Source organism: Anser anser, assembly GCF_964211835.1.
Source record: "Anser anser genome assembly, chromosome: 2".
NCBI classification, from domain to species: Eukaryota; Metazoa; Chordata; class Aves; order Anseriformes; family Anatidae; genus Anser; species Anser anser.
In genome coordinates, this window is record NC_139721.1 from 4526045 (window position 1) to 4544094 (window position 18050).

Below are 18050 nucleotides of genomic sequence, written 5' to 3' on the forward strand. Positions count from 1 at the left end.
TCGGGAGGCCGATCAAAGAGAACGGAATTGCAATTTCTCGTGGTGATACCGCGGTCCTACAAGCTTCAAGCTGGGAAACACTCATCAGAAACGCCCGAAAGTGTCTGTTTAATTTTCCTATTATATTTCTGTTTCCAGCTAACAAATGAAACATGCTCATTTTAATGTCTTTTATAGCAGTTTGTGTCTTAGGACCTTTTTTTGTATTTTCTACTGGTAAGGCTTCCATGTAACGCTATTGAGCAGTGAGAAAGCAGGGCTCTGTTTACAGATGTGCATTTCTCTGTACTGTAGTAGGTGGGATCTGTTTACTGATTTGCCGACCTCTGTGATATCTCAGGATGTGTATGTGGCTGTTAATTTGGTTTCTGTTCTCTGTCTTTCTAATTTTTGTTCTGTTCCTTTCTTTTTTTTTTTCCCTTCTTCTCTCATACTGCCCTGTGAGTTTGTTATTGGGTCTAAAAAGGTAGGCTGTGATTGCGTCTCTTTAAAAGTAGTTAGCTTTCTCCCATGACCTGCCTTTCCACTCTGCATTCATTGCATAGTTTAGCGTTGCTTTTTTATATTTGTTTTTCAGTACACACAAAAATAATTGCTGCCTGGAGCCTCACTGCCGTGCTTGACACTTTTGGGCACACTTGGCAATTATCTTTTGGTAGCAGTGCTGAGTTTTTTTGTAGGGCACACGTGATTTGCTTAGGCGGCTGCTGGCCTCTGGAACTTGCTTTCTTTTTTAAACCCCAAAGCCATGAAGCTGTTGCTGCCCGTGTTTCGTTTCCAGATTGAAAAGTCCTGGCAGATGATGAAATGCTGTAGCTGCTCCTTAAGTCTGGACACTGTTACAATCGGTGAAGTCTCTAGTTCTGCATGCTAACCGGAATCGGCGGAATTGGATGGAAATTTTCGTTGAAGCATTCTGCATGAATCCTGCAAATTCATTTTGCATGTTTCCTGTTCTTAAATTCAGCCGTTTTGAAACGCGGAGCATTCAGAAAGTCCTGCAAGCTTGTTACTGGGTGCTTTGTAGTGAAAATAAATTCTGTCTTGAAATGTATTACTCTGACTTTCCCATAAAATGATGCTGGTAGCCTAGAAAAGAGTTGAGGACGCAGGGGTAAAGCCTGCATCTTATATAGCAAATGGAGTAGAAGGGGACATGAGTAGGGCTTTCTGGGTCCCGGAACAGGTTCACTGCCTCCAGCTTGAAGCAGCAGTCATGGTTACTGGTGCTGATGGTGGTCAGTATCGTTCTGAAGAGCGTGTTAGGTACCAGCTTAACACAACCGAGCCACTTCAGAGAATAAGAATTTAAATTTTGTAGTGTTTTTTGTAGTAATTTGATTTTGTGTCAAGGAGGGAATCTTTGGAAGATGGGTTGGCTGCCTGCATGCTGCAGGATCCCACATGCAGCCCTACGCTACGGGGTGTTACCTTCTCTGAGGGCATTTCCAAGTGTGTCACACGCTCCAGAAGAGCTTTTGGGGTGTTTGGGTGAGCCGTAGGTGTGTCTGGGGTGAGACTTCATGTCCTAAATTCTCCTCTAGAGGAGGAAAAGAGACACAGCTCTTAGCAGCAGGGTACAAGAAGGACCTGACCTTGCAAAAATTGTCTTACTGTAGAAGAAGTACCAATTCTTGCTTGTGAACTTCCTGCCATCAAATAGGGTCAGTGGTGGAGAGCCGAAACAATTAACCAAAGCTCTAATCAAAATTAAATCAGAGAGAAAATATCCAGAAGCTTCTTGCTTTCAGCTACGTGGCCCGATTCTTCAGGTGAAGCTGTGAAGCAAAGCCAGCTAAACGTTAAAATGAATAATCATAATGTTCTGCTGGGATAAATATGCATGTATATATTTTTTTCAATTAAATTTGCAATCCAGTGTGGATTGAAGAAAGTATCAATCACTCTCCTCACGCTTTTGATGACCTGATGTTGTAGACATGGGAGTTCGAAACCAGCTTCCCAAATATCAACGGAGTTGAGTTTTACTTTCTGTGGAGAGTGGGTTTAATTTTAATGTAATCTTTGCCTTTTATCTTTTTTAGACACGCTTAAAGTAATTGAGAAACGCTCAGAAGTCCTTGTTGTTGATTGTGAGAGCTAAATGAAGTTGAATGAATTTGGATTTTTAATAAATAGTGGTATATTTCTTCACCGTTGGGAATAAATTATCCTTTTGGTTTATAAACAGGAAGAGCTCCTAAAAGGGAAATGTTTTGAATGAGCAATGCTCCCTGACACCCAAGTTTGACTGTAATGAATGGATGCATTCACGTTTTGAATATATTGGTGCGCGTACATTTCCAGCAAAATTGGGGATTGGTTAGGAGGAGCTGTTGGTGAGGCAGTGCTGTTGAAATAATTTGGGTATTAGGCTCTGGCTTAGGAGTCTGGCAATATTCCTTTAGCTGTCTGACTCGTATTTCTGAAGTTAATAATAGGCAAGCTAGAAAATCTGGAAGAAACCACACCTTAAAACCTACAGTTTTGAGAGAATAGGGAGCCTGGTTTGTTCATAAAAACACAGAATACTTGAAAATGTAGGGAGAGGAAATCAGAAGTGTTAGCATCTTCAAAAGGAATTGTAGCTCTGGAAGGAAACTGTTCCTTAATTCCACTACTTACTTGGTGTTAAAATTTAAAAATGATATGAGGCTGACATCTTGCTAAGGTTTGATGTTCTTCCATAGTTTGTGCAGAGCACCTCTCGTTTTCTTCCTTTTTTTTCTTAAAGATGATGCTTGTTGAAAAACGAAAAGATAAATACCTGAATTCCTTGACGTATTTGAAAGATGAAGAACAACCGTTGTATTTAGTCTTATGTCACCTCCACATCAATTGTGAACTTGACGTGGTAGATGAGAAAGGTGGAATGTACATTTATACTGAATTAATTTACAACATTTTAGTTGGAGAGGAGCAGTAGAAGACAGACTTCTTGTCTCCCTTTAAAATTTCCACATTTTCTTCTAAACAGTGACGCTGGTTCTGACCATTTTTCTGTTTGATTTTTATATGGACAGTGCACGTGTCCATATATCTTCTCTTTTTAGATTGCCGTTCTCCATCCATCCATCCAAATCAGTTACTCTCTTTGGCCTCTTGAACTTTTTCTTTTATTTTTGAACCGGCTACAAGGAGTAAGACGTTGCTTGACGGCTGAATGCAGGGGCTGTCCTTAGCACTTGGTGGCTGTCTTTGGTACAAAAACAAAAAACGCACCCAAACCCTCAAAACAAAAACCCAGTAACTTGTGATTGTTCTTACCGTTCCCGTTTCTTCTAGCCTTTATGCCTTAAAATCTGAAGGATAGAAATTAATATGCCTCTTAGCCCTTCCCTTAGGCTTCATATATTCTTTTACTTTTTTCACATGTCAGACTTCGTAAAAACAGCAGTCTGTTGAAATCGCAGTGAGCGATTATCTCAGTCAGACGGTAACTCAGCGCTGGGAAGCTCTGCCTGGCAGGAAAGCACCGCCTCGAGCCCCATTTCATCGCCTAGTCGTGACGTTTCCTCGTATTTCAAGTGTGCTTTAGGGTATAAGAGAGGATGGATGTTACCTGTTTGGTTTCTGTTTCAAGTTGCTAGATAGGTTCAAATATGCTAGGGATTTTTTTTTTTTTTAAATATTCTGCTGGGCATTTTTTAAATGAAAAAAAAAGTTTAATTACAACTATTATAAGATAAAAACATAAAACTATGAGTCAGTCAGAGGTGGTCTTTTGTAGTTTTGGAAACCCATGTCATCCAGATTTTTGGCAATCCGTCATGTATATAATGAAGAATCGACATCTACAGGAATGCTTTTAATTAAAGCTTTGTTCTCAGATAATTTTATTTTAGTCTAAACAAAAAAAAATCTTGGTGTGAAGTTTGGAACGTCAAATATACCGTGTGTACGTAGGTATTTATATCTTCATATACTTGGAAGGCATTGTTAGAGCAGAAGGATACGCTATTGCAGTAATGTAGATAAAATAATAAATTGCCTAAGCTGAAGTTCAGTTCTTCAAGAAAATGTGGTGAGGTCGAGCAGGGCTCTTCTTGCTAGGGAATACTTCTGCAGAAGGGGAGATCTGGAGCATTGCCGACTAACTTGAGAGTAGTGTTGCCCTCAACCATGACTGATTTCTCTTGTCTTAAGCCATGGGGTGCTTTGGAAGTATTGCGTGTCTTACATTGCGCCTGTTACGTAGCTTTAGCTGCCACTTAAAATAAAAATAAATACAAAAAAGTAAGGTTAGTGTCTTTATCATGCTGATTGATGTCCCGATTCCTTTCTATTGATTTTATTTGGGAAAGGAAAGAAACTGTTGCTGGTGCTGTCTCAGCTTTTATTCAAATAACTAAAAAAGGGGTAGCAAGAGAAACCCAGTCAGCGCTTGCCTGAAGTGGCAGTGGTTTTGTTGGGTATGTAAGCGTGGAGTAGGACAAAAACGGAAAGGAGATGAAGGCGTCATCAATTTCTTTCACTCACCGTTGCTTTGAAATAAAAATGTTGTGTTCTCATGAGCCATAACGTTTCTAAACAGGTAGTATTTCTTTACAAGCGTAAGCAATTCTTTGCTTTTTACAAGTGCGTGTTTATTTTCTTTCTTTTGTGGCACGGCTGTTAAAGCACCCTGAAGGGCAGTCTCTTAACTTCATCTGACTCCATAAATTCTATCTAGCCCAAGTTTGCATTGTTTTTTTCAGCGTCTCCTCAAAATGTTGGTTCTTTTACATCTGCATACTATGCTGGTTAGAATTCATACTGAATATTTGCTCAGAGAAACAGAGTAAATAAACGTTGATCTGCTATTAAGGAGGAAAGAACATTGTCTTTACCTCGGATAGCTGCTTCTTGGAAATAACTGCAAACTGCGCTTTTTATTTTGCAGACACTACAAGAAGCGTTGCCAAGGCCGGATGCGGAAGCACGTTGGTGACCTATGTTTACAAGCTGGGATGTTGCAGGATTCCTTGGTGCACTACCACATGGCGGTGGAGCTGCTGCGGTCTGTAAATGATTTTCTGTGGCTCGGAGGTAGGATTAACTGGTGATAGTGAATCGAATAGTTAGTTGCTAAAATCCAGGAAATGAAAGTATCTTCTGTAACTTTCCTTCTGCGTTATGAAAAGTAGGAGCAGCTTTGGTGGCCAAAATCCGAATTTCAAGCGTGACTAAGAATGAAGTCAATAAATTAATAAGAAATGAGAAAGAAAGGTGTTTAAGAAAACCTGCAATACAAAATGTGTTACTGTAGTAAAAGGTTATTTATTTTTTTAAAGAAAAGTGTGACTTTTTAATACTTTTTTTTTTTTTTGAAAATGTTTCTGTTTTCAGTGGATAGTACAGATGATTTTGAAATCTATCCTGCAGGTATTACTGTCGACTGTTAGCAGAAGATTTTTGCCTTTACGTCTACCAAAGCCATGAGTGTTTAACTTCCAGTGGCATATCTTCCTTCTGTTTGCACTTTCCCATTCTACTTGGAAGTCCTTTTAGCTTCCTAAGTGCTCTGTGAATTACACATGAAAACTTTACCACCTTCTTCTTTCCTCCTTCTCTTGCAGAAGGTTAGGTGGCTCAGGATTCTTGAAGCACAAGAGAACTTTTCTACTTGTGCAGGGCATGAAGATATTTTAAGGCCCAGCTGGTGGATTGTAAAATTATACTCCTGGAAATTACAATAATTGAGGTTGGAAGTGACCTCTGGAGGTCCCCTGCTCTGACCTGCTCGAAGCAGCCTGCCAGTCCAGCCCACTTTCTACCTGCTTGTTGCCCACCTCTCCGCTTTGTATCTCACCAGTTTGGCTATAAAGATGCTATTGGGAGGCTTGTCCTCAGTGGAGGCAGGGCGGTTGCTGAGGACTGGTTTGTAAATCGATGTTTGCTGTTCCCAGACACCTTCAAACTGCTTCCAGGATTTTTAATAGCCTTGTCAGGGAGCTGAGATTGCCCTGAGTGTAGACCCCAGTACCTTCTTCTCGAAGATGGGTGTGGTGTTTCCCTTTGTCTGGTCGTTAGAAACCTCCCCCTGCTCAAGGTGATAGAGAGCAGCTCCTCAGGTGCATCCTGTCTGGTTTTGTGGGTTTGTGGCCAGTTGGATTAAGTACTTCAGATGTCTTTCTTCCTGTACTGTGGGATAAGGCTTAATCCTACAGATTCTGCTGGTAGGCTTGGGGAAGCCTGAAGGTAAACCTTCCCAGTGAAAACAGATAAAAAGGACGTTGAGCTTCTCAGCCTTTTCCATGGCCTTTGTCACTCCTTTCCAATTAAAACATACTTTGTATTCATGTCAATAAACTCAGCTGCATGGTACTTCAGTTCTCGAAAGTCTCTCTACTAATTTGCTTATTTTTTTTCTTCTATCTCTAGCTGCCCTTGAGGGGTTATGTTCAGCGTCAGTCATCTATCATTACCCTGGTGGTACTGGAGGTAAAGTTGGATCTCGTAGGGCACAAGGAGGTTCTCTTTCTGCTGAGGCAGGCAACAGGCACAGACCAGGTAAGCACGGGATTTGGCTTTTATTCTGAGCACTGAGCCTCGGAGCCTGTTCCAGTTGTTGGTAGTTAGATATCCACACACAAATACGCACTGCCCCCTCATCTCTCTATTTTTCTGTGCTTGTTCCTCCTTAAACTGCTCCTGTCCCTCCTTCTCCCTGCCTTTGGTTCATCCCCTGTATCTCTCGTAAGAAGTCTTGCACAATCCCAAGGTATTTTTTTTCCTTTTGTCCTATGATCCATACTCTGGTAGGCAGTAGCATCCCTTTGTCTGTTAAGGTGATGTGGAGAGCAGCTCACGAAACCCAGCGAGATGAGTTAACGCCCCTGGACAGCTGTGTTGACTCCAGGTTATTGGGGTTCAGCTGTCATGGTGTCTCTGGGCTCTTTTGTGACTGTGGAGGTGAGCCTTTAATTGCATAACTGACACTTAACAAATGGTGCTTAGGCTCCTGAAAGCTTCTGGGCCTTCCAGGAGAGGCTGGCTAGGGTCAGGAAAGCAAAAAAAAATGTAACAGTTACTGTAAAATATGTGAATACTGCCACTGGTTCACGTCTGAGCTAGAAATTACTGAAATATCACAAAAACTTGCTTTGTTTTTACATGCTTGATGAGAAATAGGATGGTAAGCCAGCCAGGCCTTTGGTGCCAGCCAGCGCAGCTGTTTGTGCGTGTGTATTTAGGTTCTTACACAGTGCTGAAGCAAACAGAAGCTAGGTTTACGGGCTGGTCTAAGTATTTCTGTGTGCAGTGTCATCAAAATTAAGTCCTTCTTTAAATAAAGAATAAAAACAAACCAAACTCCACCCGTTTTTATTCATCTGTAAATCACAATCTAGTAAACGTTTGCTTTGATTTACCTTTAATACATACTGTGTGTCTTGACACCAGATGACCTGGATAATAAAAATAACCTTATTTAAGGAGAGGACACTAGCTTTGCAGGAAATACCTAGTGGTTAAAATCTGTCCGTTTGGTCCCGTGACTTACGAGTGCATTTTATATTGCCCGTTAGGGTAAAATTCCCTGCGGTTATTAATCTTTCTCCCCTTTTGAACAAATATTTAACAGTAAGTATTGCAGTCCGTTCCTGAAGTAGGTAACAAATAAGTCACAGCTATCAGAGTAATCCAATAAAATACATTTGGGTATATTACTGCTGCTTTTGTGTAAGGTGTTTTATAGCTCATAGTCCTTCCATCACTTCACGTGACTAGATTTTTCAAAGGACTAGGAATCAAGCATTAGGGTCAAGAAAAACTGATTACAGACTTTTGGTTATCCCTTGCAGATGAAAGTGTTACTTCGTGGCCCCCTAGGTCTTGTTCCCTATCACTAGTTATGATCTTTTAATGTTTTTGAGATCTGAAGCGCTAAACTCTGTCTAGCCAAACAGCTGCTGCTGTGATGCTTTTTTCCTCTACAGTCCTCTGAAAGTTTCTTTTCACTACCTTTTGTTTGACTCTGCAGTGCCTTTCATTTAAAATCTCTGCAAAATCTCTGCGCACCTTGGCTTATGATCTACTTTATTTTAATTAATTTTGGGGGACAATATTTAACATGGAGAACTACTTCCAGTGTACCCGTCTGTAGGATCAGTCCGGATGCAAAACGGGTTTCCAAATTTTAGGCAAATCAAAAAATAGCATACGTGGAATGGGCATTCAACTTGTGGCTACTTTTGAGGGCCGTAGATCCGATAGGAACCTGTATTGCTTCCCCATGTGCCTGCCTGGAATCGCTCCTCTTCTTGTGCCCATAGTTCAGCCTGGCCACGACAGGGTTCCTTGGTACTGTCTTCGTGCCCGGACCTGGCCAAGGGAAGCATCTTTGTCTTGAATCTTGTGTGATTTCCACCATTTGTCCTTCTTAGGCTAAAATGCCAGATTTTGGCTACTCAAAAAATGTTGTGGTGTTTCAAAAACACCTCTGGAGAGAGAAGCATGAAGATCTTCTCCTATAAAACAGAGCAAACGTTCAAGAGGGAGGTGACAGTGGCTTTTTTTCCTCTACTAAGCAGAGTTGAAGTATTTTTTGTACATAACTAGGAAGCGCTGTAGGCATCAGAATATCATCTGGCTGTTGGTGGTGCACCCTTCAACTTCTTTTGAAACTCTTTTGCTGGGAACAGTTCATTCAGAAGGGAGCTGGTCAGTAACAGAGGGTTTAAAGTACTTGCCTGAGGGAGGGGGAGAGCAGTGGAGCCTTGGCTTTTCCAAAGGCAGGTTTTCTTCTGTGGTCCTTGTCTGAACCCCAGGGCTGCCGTATCTTGCTGGCCATGCAAAGGGAGCTTTGGCATTTCGATGAACACGCCTGACTTTTAACATTCCCAGAACTTCGTGTTTGTAGCAGGGTGTGTGTGTGCGGTGCTTTTGCACTGGTAGTAGCCGAGCATCACCACGCTGCTCTCACTCTCCCCCACCTCTGAAGAGCAGGAGGAGAAAATATGATGGAAAAAAGCTTGTAGGTTGTGGCAAGGGCAGGGAGATTGTCCACCACTTACAATCACAGGCAGAAAACTCCGCATAAGGGAGATTAATGTAATTTATTGCCTATTGCTAACAAGCTAGAACAGTGAGAACTAAAAACAAACTAAAACCACCTTCTCCCCATCCATCCTCTTCTACCTCCTCCCCCTGAGCAGCACAGGGGAATGGGGGCTGCAGTCAGTCCCTGATGCTTCGTCTCCGCCGCTCCTTCATGGCGTGGGCTGCCCACAGGCAGCAGCTCTTCAACAACTGCTCCCACACGGCTCCGTCCCACGGGGTCCATCCCCCAGGAGCAAACTGCTCCAGCACGGGTCCCCCACGGGCGGCAGCTCCCCCCAGACCCCCTGCTCCTGCGTGGGCTCCTCTCCACGGGCTGCAGCTCCGGCCCGGGGCCTGCTCCTGCGGGGGCTCTCCATGGGCCGCAGCCTCCTCCAGGCCACATCCACCTGCTCCACCGGGGGCTCCTCCACGGGCTGCAGCGTGGAGATCTGCTCCGTGTGGGACCCGTGGGCTGCAGGGGGACAGCCTGCTCCACCAGGGGCCTCTCCACAGGCCGCAGGGGAACTTTAGCTGGAGTGTAAAAGTAGATTTTACACCCGAAGTAGATTTTCACACCTAGAGTGTAAAATTTTGAATTGCTTAGTTCCTTTTGCCAGGAGCATGGCCACATTCTGCGAGCTAGGCAATTTGTATCTTCCATAAGCAGACATTAGATTACTAATGTTTAGCTTGTTGCCTGTTTTGTTCTATTTTGTTTGAAGTACTAAGCTCTTAATTTTGTCGCCTGATCTTTGTTTCCCCAAGCAGAATTAATTAGGAAACTTCAGTGGAGTTTCGGAGTATCTTGTTGATCTGGCTCGAAATCTCTACTTCATCCTGAGACTGAGCAAATGAATTGGAGGGAGGTCCTTCCTCTCATAAAGCATTGTTTTGAACCGCTTAACCCTCAGTCGTAATTTTACTGCTATGCTTAATCAGCAAGGTGTTGTCTGTCTGATAATCCTCCTCCCATGCAGCAGCCTTGTCAGCTGTTTTATCAGAACAGCCTGGCTCGGTGGCTTTTCTGGCTTTACTCAGTTATTCAGAAAACGTGCTGGAGTGAAATTAATGGTAATCAAAAAGGGATATGTTGGGTACAGCTCTTCGAAAATGTTATTACAGAGTATTTTGTGAACTAAAGGAGCTCGTACAGGGAGGTTTAAGCACAGGATCTGAAATTAAAATACCAGTGGGTTGTGACAGAAACTTGCCAGCTAAAACAAGAATGGAGAAAAAATACGTGCCTTTAAATTGTACAATGAAAATTCTTCAGTTCTTTACATGCTTTAGAATTAATTGCAAATTTACAGGATTTTTTACTTTGTTTTTTGACAAAATGAAATTTAACGTGTTGTGACTACTTGAAGTATAATTGGTAGTCCTTCAAAATAGGAACGATGATTCTGATACACTTTATAATTTTGTTCAAGCCTGATGATCGTTATAAAACATTATAAGAGCTTATTCTGTTGGCTTTATTGAAGGCTGAAAAAAAAACCCATTTTTGTTCCTCCTTTTAGGGGCACAAGAAGTTCTCATTGATCCAGGTACATTATTTTCATGCATGTTTCCAAAGTATTTTCTTTTTATTACTTGCATTTGTTTTGTATTTGTATAACTAGCGGCTGCCACTTGCCAAAACTAGTCCTGATCCTCGTGCTTCAGGTTTTGGCTCTAAATCTCGAGGAAGCAAAGAGACTGCGAAGGGTAACCGGTACAAAATAAACGATGGAATTCTATGATTGTGTCCCTAGAAAGTCTGATCAAGAGTGTTCCTTCCCATGAGTAGTGAGGTTTTTAAAATTTTTAATGGCCTAAATGGTCCCATTTAGTCTTACAGTGTCGTGGTACTCCTTCAGTCATCACGAACAAAGATTTTGCAGATAGCTTCCATAAAACACCCTAAAGTTTTAAGTACAGGTGTCTGTGGTCTGATTCTTTTAAGTTTGACAGACATAGAAAACAGTTCTTTAGCATTTGAGGATATAAATAACATCTCTCTGAATATACAGAGTGAGTAGAAAGTATATTTCACAGTTTTTAACAGTCCATTAAAAGTTAGGTCCAGCTCTGAAACATGGAGATTTCTTTGCCATCCTAGTAAAGAAGCCTCTTGGAGAAATAAATTACCGTATAAATGTAGGCCCGAAATCATCGAGATTAAATAATACGTAAGGAGATACAGAGTCTTTCTAAACCTTTGATGGATGTTTTCAATTTTATTGTTAACTCTGCAATAAAATTGAATTCTAGAAATAAAATCGTCCGGTACTTATTAATACCCCAGACTTCCTTGGCTTCTACTTTAGATTCTTATCCCTTGTAGACGTGAAGATTCTCTCTCTTTCCTTCTTTCTTATATGAGAAAAGCAATTTTGTACTATTTTGCCTGAGCCTCAGGTAGTTTTCTGTTTTAATGTGGAAGGCCTAGATTGGGTGGCCTTTAGTTATGCTGCGGAAACACTTGATTTTCTGGGATTGGATGCAGGGAAGAAAAACATTTATTTTAAATGATTGGAGGGGGAGATCACTGTTCTAATCATTAGTTTATAGAAGAACTTGCACATTTTTTGTGTGCGTGCTATAGAAATAAAATTTGTAAGTAAAACAAAGAAAAATTCAGATTAAATTTGCATATACAGATGCGGCTGTAATCTAATTTTAGCAACCTAATATTTTATTCATAGCCTAAGTACTCAGATACTTAAAACTTTAAAAGACTGAATGATTTGGTTATTTCCCATTTGCTGATTTGTGATTGAATCCATTTTTTTGTTTGCCCTCTAACGTGACACAGTAAAACAGAGCCAGTATTTTCTAGGTAGGGCAGGCATTCTTTGTGTATGCTTTGGTCAAACCTAGAGCATATCCCGTTTTTGTTGTTGTTGTTTTTCTTGAATAGTTACTACTTGCTAGAAGTCCTTCTGCTCATTTCCTATCCTGGTCTGTTCTAGGTGCGCTGACTTCGAATGGTATAAATGCAGATACCAGTGCTGAAATCGGACGTGCCAAGAATTGCCTGAGCCCTGAAGACATCATAGATAAATATAAAGAAGCCATCTCTTACTATGGCAAGGTAATTCTATCTAGTTTTAAAATTTCACTGAAATTCCTGTGTATAATGAAGTGCCGTGGTTTTGGTTTGGGAGTATCTTCTAAAGCATTACAGGTTTTAAAAATTGCATTACAATTTTTAAAAGATATGATAATGGAAGCAATAGTAATAATTCATGCTCCTGCACTGAGTGCTTGGTTTAGAATCTGGCAAGATTCTAAAGAAGCTTGGTCAAAGATGACACCTGAAATAGCAGTGCACTGAGTGAAATATTTACTGTGACTGCTTGTACCTGGAGGTTTTGGATTAATTGTCTTACATTTTTAAAGCGCTCTTAAGCAGAAGTATTGAATGTTGGGGAGGTTTGTTAACTGTTAGGTATGTTTATAGTTTTTATTACATACCTCAGCAACTTTATGGATGCTTTTATGCATTGTGGGAGCTGAATGTGAGCTTATTTACTGTGCCTGCTGGAATGATCTCTGGGGAATTCAGGAGTTTATGAAGGGGTTGCTGATGATGGATGTGATTTTACAGGACTGTTAAGGGAAGCTGGTGTTTAACGCGTGTGGTCATGAAGAAAGGACAAAGGAAAGGCCACGAGAAGGACAAACACTCATTTATGAGGATTTGGAAAATTAAATAGTTCTCAGCTCTACAGGAACTTTATTGGGGGATTTTTTGTGCAAATGTTCAGAGCTTAAGGTAGTAAGGTAGCTTAATATTTGCACTGGTAGTATAGTATAGAGGAAAAAATTTGATTTCATACTGTGGTAAGAGTGGCTCAATATCCTCATCACCACTAAAGCTGAGTTTAATTGCATTACGATGTAGTTATATACGCTTTAATCACTTCTTCATTTCAGATAGTCTTTGATTTTAGAAGTATCTTTAAACATGAGGTGTCATTCCCACACTTGTATTGAAGGGAGGCTCTCCAAATGAGACAAGATAAATCGTATCCATGAGTTAATTCATGATCAGAAGCAAGAGAATGTGATAGTTTGGGGGGCAGTTTCATCACTATAGCAGGAATTCTCAAGTAGGTATTCAGCTTATTATGTTACCTTAAGTTGCTCATCTAGAAAGGAGATGATTTCTTTAAATTTTGGACTTAGTTTTGGGGAGGTTACTTCTATTTTGATTATAATCATATCTGGTGTGCTCTCAGCAGGTAATAATAAGCTTCACTTGCAAATAACAAAGAACTTTGTCTAGGGACTGATCTGTGGCTGTTCAAGACAAGTGTATTTAGCTGTTGTCTAAGACCTGCAGGCAGAATAGCTCTCAGCTGTAATGCCGAGGAAGCAGTACTTTCTACACATTTTTTGACGTCATCACTAAGCATAAAAAACTTTCACATCATCTTCTCAAATGGATTCGATCTCCCATACTTTGTTTTTGCTGATGTCTCAAGCGCTTAAGAAAGGAAGATGGATCTGTGCTTCTCTGGAGTTCTTTTTGCATTTCATTCGGGGCTTTATGTCCCCCATTAAGCTCCAAACATATAAGACTTTAAGTTAAGCAGGAGATTCAAACGTCCAATATCGATATTGTTTGGGGAAATAACTAGATCAGATTGTTTGTCTGGAAGATTGCCTGTGATGCCTGAGCTCAAACAGATCAATGCACATCTGTGTTGTTTCTGGCCTTTCTTAGGCAAGCTGTGTAATGAAAATAAAACATTAATTTACAGAAAACGGTATCAGCTAGATATTAGAAAACTTGGAATGGTTTGTAATTCACCTGTGATCAATGATACTGGTTTAACTAAAGAGAAAATCGATGTAGTAAAACTGCAGTTCTCTTGGTGCAGCTTCCTGTGCTATATAATACATTTTGTGATGAGTAGAATAGACAAAATAAATTCCCCATTTACCTTGATAGAACAGTTTTAGGTGGTGAAGAATAATTGTAAAACTGACCTGCCTATTACCAGCCTTGAGCTTATATAGATATTATCCTGTGCAGGTCGAATTTATTACTTCTTTGTAGACATGCACCCGTACCCGCCGTGTGTATGAGGTTACCTAAAATGATGCTCGTATTCCCAACTTTTCTCCTCATCTGAACTCAAAGACTTGAAGCTCAGCGGTGTCTGAAAATAATAAAAAAGGGGTGAAGAGGATGAAAACGGTTGTTTTGCATAATAACATTTCAGATGACACCTTAATTGCCACTTGGGCATGTGTTGGTAATTTAACAGTGTAGTCACTAGCGTTAGGGAATTGCTGGGGTCTGGAGGATGTGACAGCTGATTTACGTGTTAGGGAGAAATACTTATCAAATCTAACAGGTGCCGTACTTAATATGATTTTAATTTTCTCTCTCCAAGTACAAGAATGCTGGTGTGATTGAACTGGAGGCCTGTGTGAAGGCGGTGAGAGTCCTTGCAATACAGAAAAGGAGCATGGAAGCCTCGGAATTCCTTCAGAATGCAGTTTATATCAATCTCCGTCAGGTATGTGCACAACGTCCCGTTACGTTTCTGTTCCTGCGTGAGAGATTACACTCAGATGTTAAAATTACTTGGATTTAGGAGACTCCGGTTTCTTTTCTGTATGTGGAAACCATCTACCACTTGCTTCTCACTAGGACTTCTGATGGTTTTCACATCTCTGAGACTGCTTTAAGAAGGTATTCAGAACTCATTTAAAAATAGGAGGACTTAGTTTGAGATTAGAGACTCTAGCAGTTATTTTCTCTCGTGAAGACAAAATGTTCCATTGTTATTCTCTTGAGTTGTTGTGCTAGGGAAAAATAGCTGCTTAACGCAGATCTCCTGCCTTGGTTTTTTTTTTTCTTGATTGTATCTAGTTCAATGAAACAAGGAATGGCCTTTCACAGAGTGAGCTTAGAGTATAACTGGTATTGTTACTCAGTTGAATTTTTGTTGTGCAGTGCCGTGTCTGGGTGATGCCAAGTCAGAAAGGAATTCAGAGGGGGAAAAAGAAAAGTATTTGGAACTGTGAGAAAAGCGGGGAACATGGGGAGGAGAAAATTAGGCATAGACCTTTTCACTTCAGGGAAGACTTGAAAATGTTCATTTGTAATCACAAACAATGTTTTAAATTGTTGCTGTACTTTATAGGCACATGTAACAGAATGCTAGTGAAGCTTGTTAGCACTTGATGATACTCAATTCTAAGTTTTCAAAGTGGGGAATAAATCCTCTATTCGTGTAGCTGCAAAATTGGCTCTATAACACAGTTCCTGCAGAGATTATCCAGAGCCTCTCTAGTCTGAAATGAAGATGATGACTTCTGGTGATGTCACTCTCAAAGCTGATGCTCTGTACCACCCCAGAACAAGATGTTATCAGTGTCCCATGCTTGGTGTAACTGGTTACCAGGAAAACCCGCAACTAAACCAAACCAAACTGGTGTGGTGGAAACGATTCATAAAAAGTTGTTACATTTCTTACCATTTTTCCTCTTTTGCTCCCTGTGTCTCAGTAAAACCAGCGGTTGAAATCCACCCCACTGAGCTAAAGCCCAGATTGGGACAGCAAATTTATAAGGGGGGTAGAATAATTTCTTCAATTTGCAGATAATCTGTTTTGCTTATTTAATTCTGTACAGCGTCTCAATTTTTCTAACCAAAGAAGAATGAGAATTTAATTAGTTAATGAACTATCATATAAATAACCAATTTTGTCATGGGGTGTCTTAACTGCTGCAATTTCTGCTTTTCCCTCAGTTCTCCAGTGGCTTACACTGGCAGCTCAGAAGCCTTTCATGCACGCTGCTGTGGCAGGATTTCTGTGAAGCTGCTGTGCCAGAAATTTTCCCTTGTCGTTGCGTTGTCATTTGCCTGGCCTGCAAACTCGAGTGTTGCTGTTACCTTGTGTTGATTAAGGGAGCAATTATCATCAGGAGAATCACGTGTTCTCCTCCCCCTTCCCACTGATGCTGTAACTTGAAGTTTACATTAGAGGAAGAAAATAGGACTTACTTTACTAAATGGCAAAGTATATAAGGCCTTTAAATAGCTGCTAATAATTACCTTGTAATAAACATGCACAAAGCTTGGCAGCTGCTCAGAATGCAGCCCCTGTCCTGATCACAGCTCGCACCAGCCGGCTCGGTAGTGTCACAAACGGAAACATCTCAGAGTTTGAGCAGGTCCTGATGAAAAGGACGTAGTGAGAGAGCATGGCAAGAAGGCATCATCGTTTCTGTCACCTGCTGCGATGGAGAGAACAATCAGAGAAGGGCATCCTGGAGGCCCCGCTGCTTATCTGACTAGCTAGCAGCTCTCTCCGTCTTTCTGCTTTATTTTTTCCCTAAAGTGACTTTGAACTTGATGTATGGCATCAGCTATTTGACCCCACAGATAAATCTCTGTGCATGTACACACTATCAATGCCAGATCTCCCACCCTCTGGGAAACCTTGAAATAAAAATTGAGAATACTGTGTATGTTTGTTGTAGCTCAGTCTGAATTTAGGGAGTTAATGCACGGAGTGCGTGCGTAACGTGGGAGATGAAGCAAGATGGTGATGGTACTCAGCTGGATATGTTCTGGGAGAGAAACAGGTTAAATTTTGATACTAAGGAGCGTTATTATTATTTTTTCTTCTCAAGTGGTATTGGTATTCACTGATTCTTTCGGAATCATGTTAGTTTGGGGTGGATCTTTTCCACTGTATATTCCTTTATGTCTGATGATCAGTTGGCCATGTCCTGATGTCAGCTGTCATAGCGTGGTGATGCCAGTCTGGAAGTTCTGTGTCCGGCTGGTTCTTCAACACCACCACCACCTCGCTGTGACAGTACTGGGCTATCCAGTGCTGAGAACTACCCTTAAACTGCCTTGATTTCAATCAAGGATGACATAACTCACAATTCTTCATATGATCATGTCTGCTATTTTGTCATTTTCTCAGGTGGAAGTGTTTCTGGAAAGCAGTATTAAGAGAAGAGTGAGTAACGGGATCTTCCCAGTGTTGGGGGATCCGTTTTCCATATAGGATGGCGTGGCTGGGAATTATATTTCTGGCTCTTCAGGATTTATTGTGCACAGCACAGAAGCAGATAACAATTGCACTTATAATTTGGGCAAACTTGAAGGAGGAGTCATCTTGTCGTAAGTTAGAGAAGCAAACTGGGGGCTGTGTCTTTCTCTTGCAGGTAGGCAGAACATCAGTACAGCTAACAGTAGGCAGCAGAAAAACACCTCACAGGATAAAGTGCGTGCCTCTGATGTGAAGGAAAACTGATTTCTTTCCACTTATATCCAGTCTCCTGAATTGTAAAAATCAGGCCTGTCTGGTAGAATTATGTAACTGGCGTTTTCTGATTACAGGGGAGCTCCAGGGTAGTAAGACTTATCTTTGCGTCCAGTTGTGAGGAGTAAATTGTAACTGCCAATTACAAAGAAAGTGAGGTTACAGAAGCTTCTTTGAATGTAGTAAGGAATAATTAAAAATCATGTAACAAAAGCTTCCCTCTTGAAAGCTTGTCTTAAAACTGTGGGCTCAGCTGCTTGTACAGCGAAGTACAGCCTTTCCAGTTGCGGTTGCTAACTCGGTTTGTTACAACAGTTAAATGAAGATTAACCAGGTTGAAAAGAAGCTGTGCCTCACGTGTTGGCTATCTCACATCCGTGCGTTATCTTTTACAAATCTGTAAGGCCAGGAAAGGTGTTTGTGAGTGCTGCACTGATAGTCTGCTGAACCCTGCTGCCGTATTTCCCAAATTAATTATTTGTTGTGTCTGTGGGGGATTATTTCCTTCTTTCTTTTAAGCCCCTAGGTGGTAACGTTGGACTATTTATGCCGAGGGAAAACGCAGCCTCGCTATCTTTGTTGCCAGGAGGAAACACAATTTCCTGCAAGAAATGTTTGAGTAGCTTTATGGACAGCCATTGAGCCACAAGCTAGGGAAGCGTTAAAAACTTACTCAAACAGGACAAAAATGAAACTTCCAGAGAATTTGTTGTCTCTGGTAGCTGTTCCAGTTCGTGAGTGCTC

General features: G+C 41.0%; 1 protein-coding gene across 9 annotated transcripts in view; it reads left to right on the top strand.

Annotated features, from left to right (window-relative positions):
* Positions 1 to 18050, top strand: part of TRAPPC9 (trafficking protein particle complex subunit 9) — a 464677-nt gene that overhangs the window by 5546 nt on the left and 441081 nt on the right. For 7 of the 9 annotated variants that reach the window (XR_014580943.1, XM_083827405.1, XM_083827401.1 and 4 more), the window contains exons 3-7: positions 4883 to 5028; positions 6364 to 6492; positions 10542 to 10568; positions 11976 to 12097; positions 14412 to 14537. Coding sequence is in view for 8 of the 9 variants with exons in the window: in XM_083827405.1 (XP_083683531.1) it covers positions 4883 to 5028; positions 6364 to 6492; positions 10542 to 10568; positions 11976 to 12097; positions 14412 to 14537 (550 nt within the window). In the remaining variant the exon portion in view is untranslated. The remainder of the gene's footprint in view (positions 1 to 4882; positions 5029 to 6363; positions 6493 to 10541; positions 10569 to 11975; positions 12098 to 14411; positions 14538 to 18050) is intronic. The other 2 variants (XM_083827403.1, XM_083827404.1) reach the window with 1 other exon arrangement.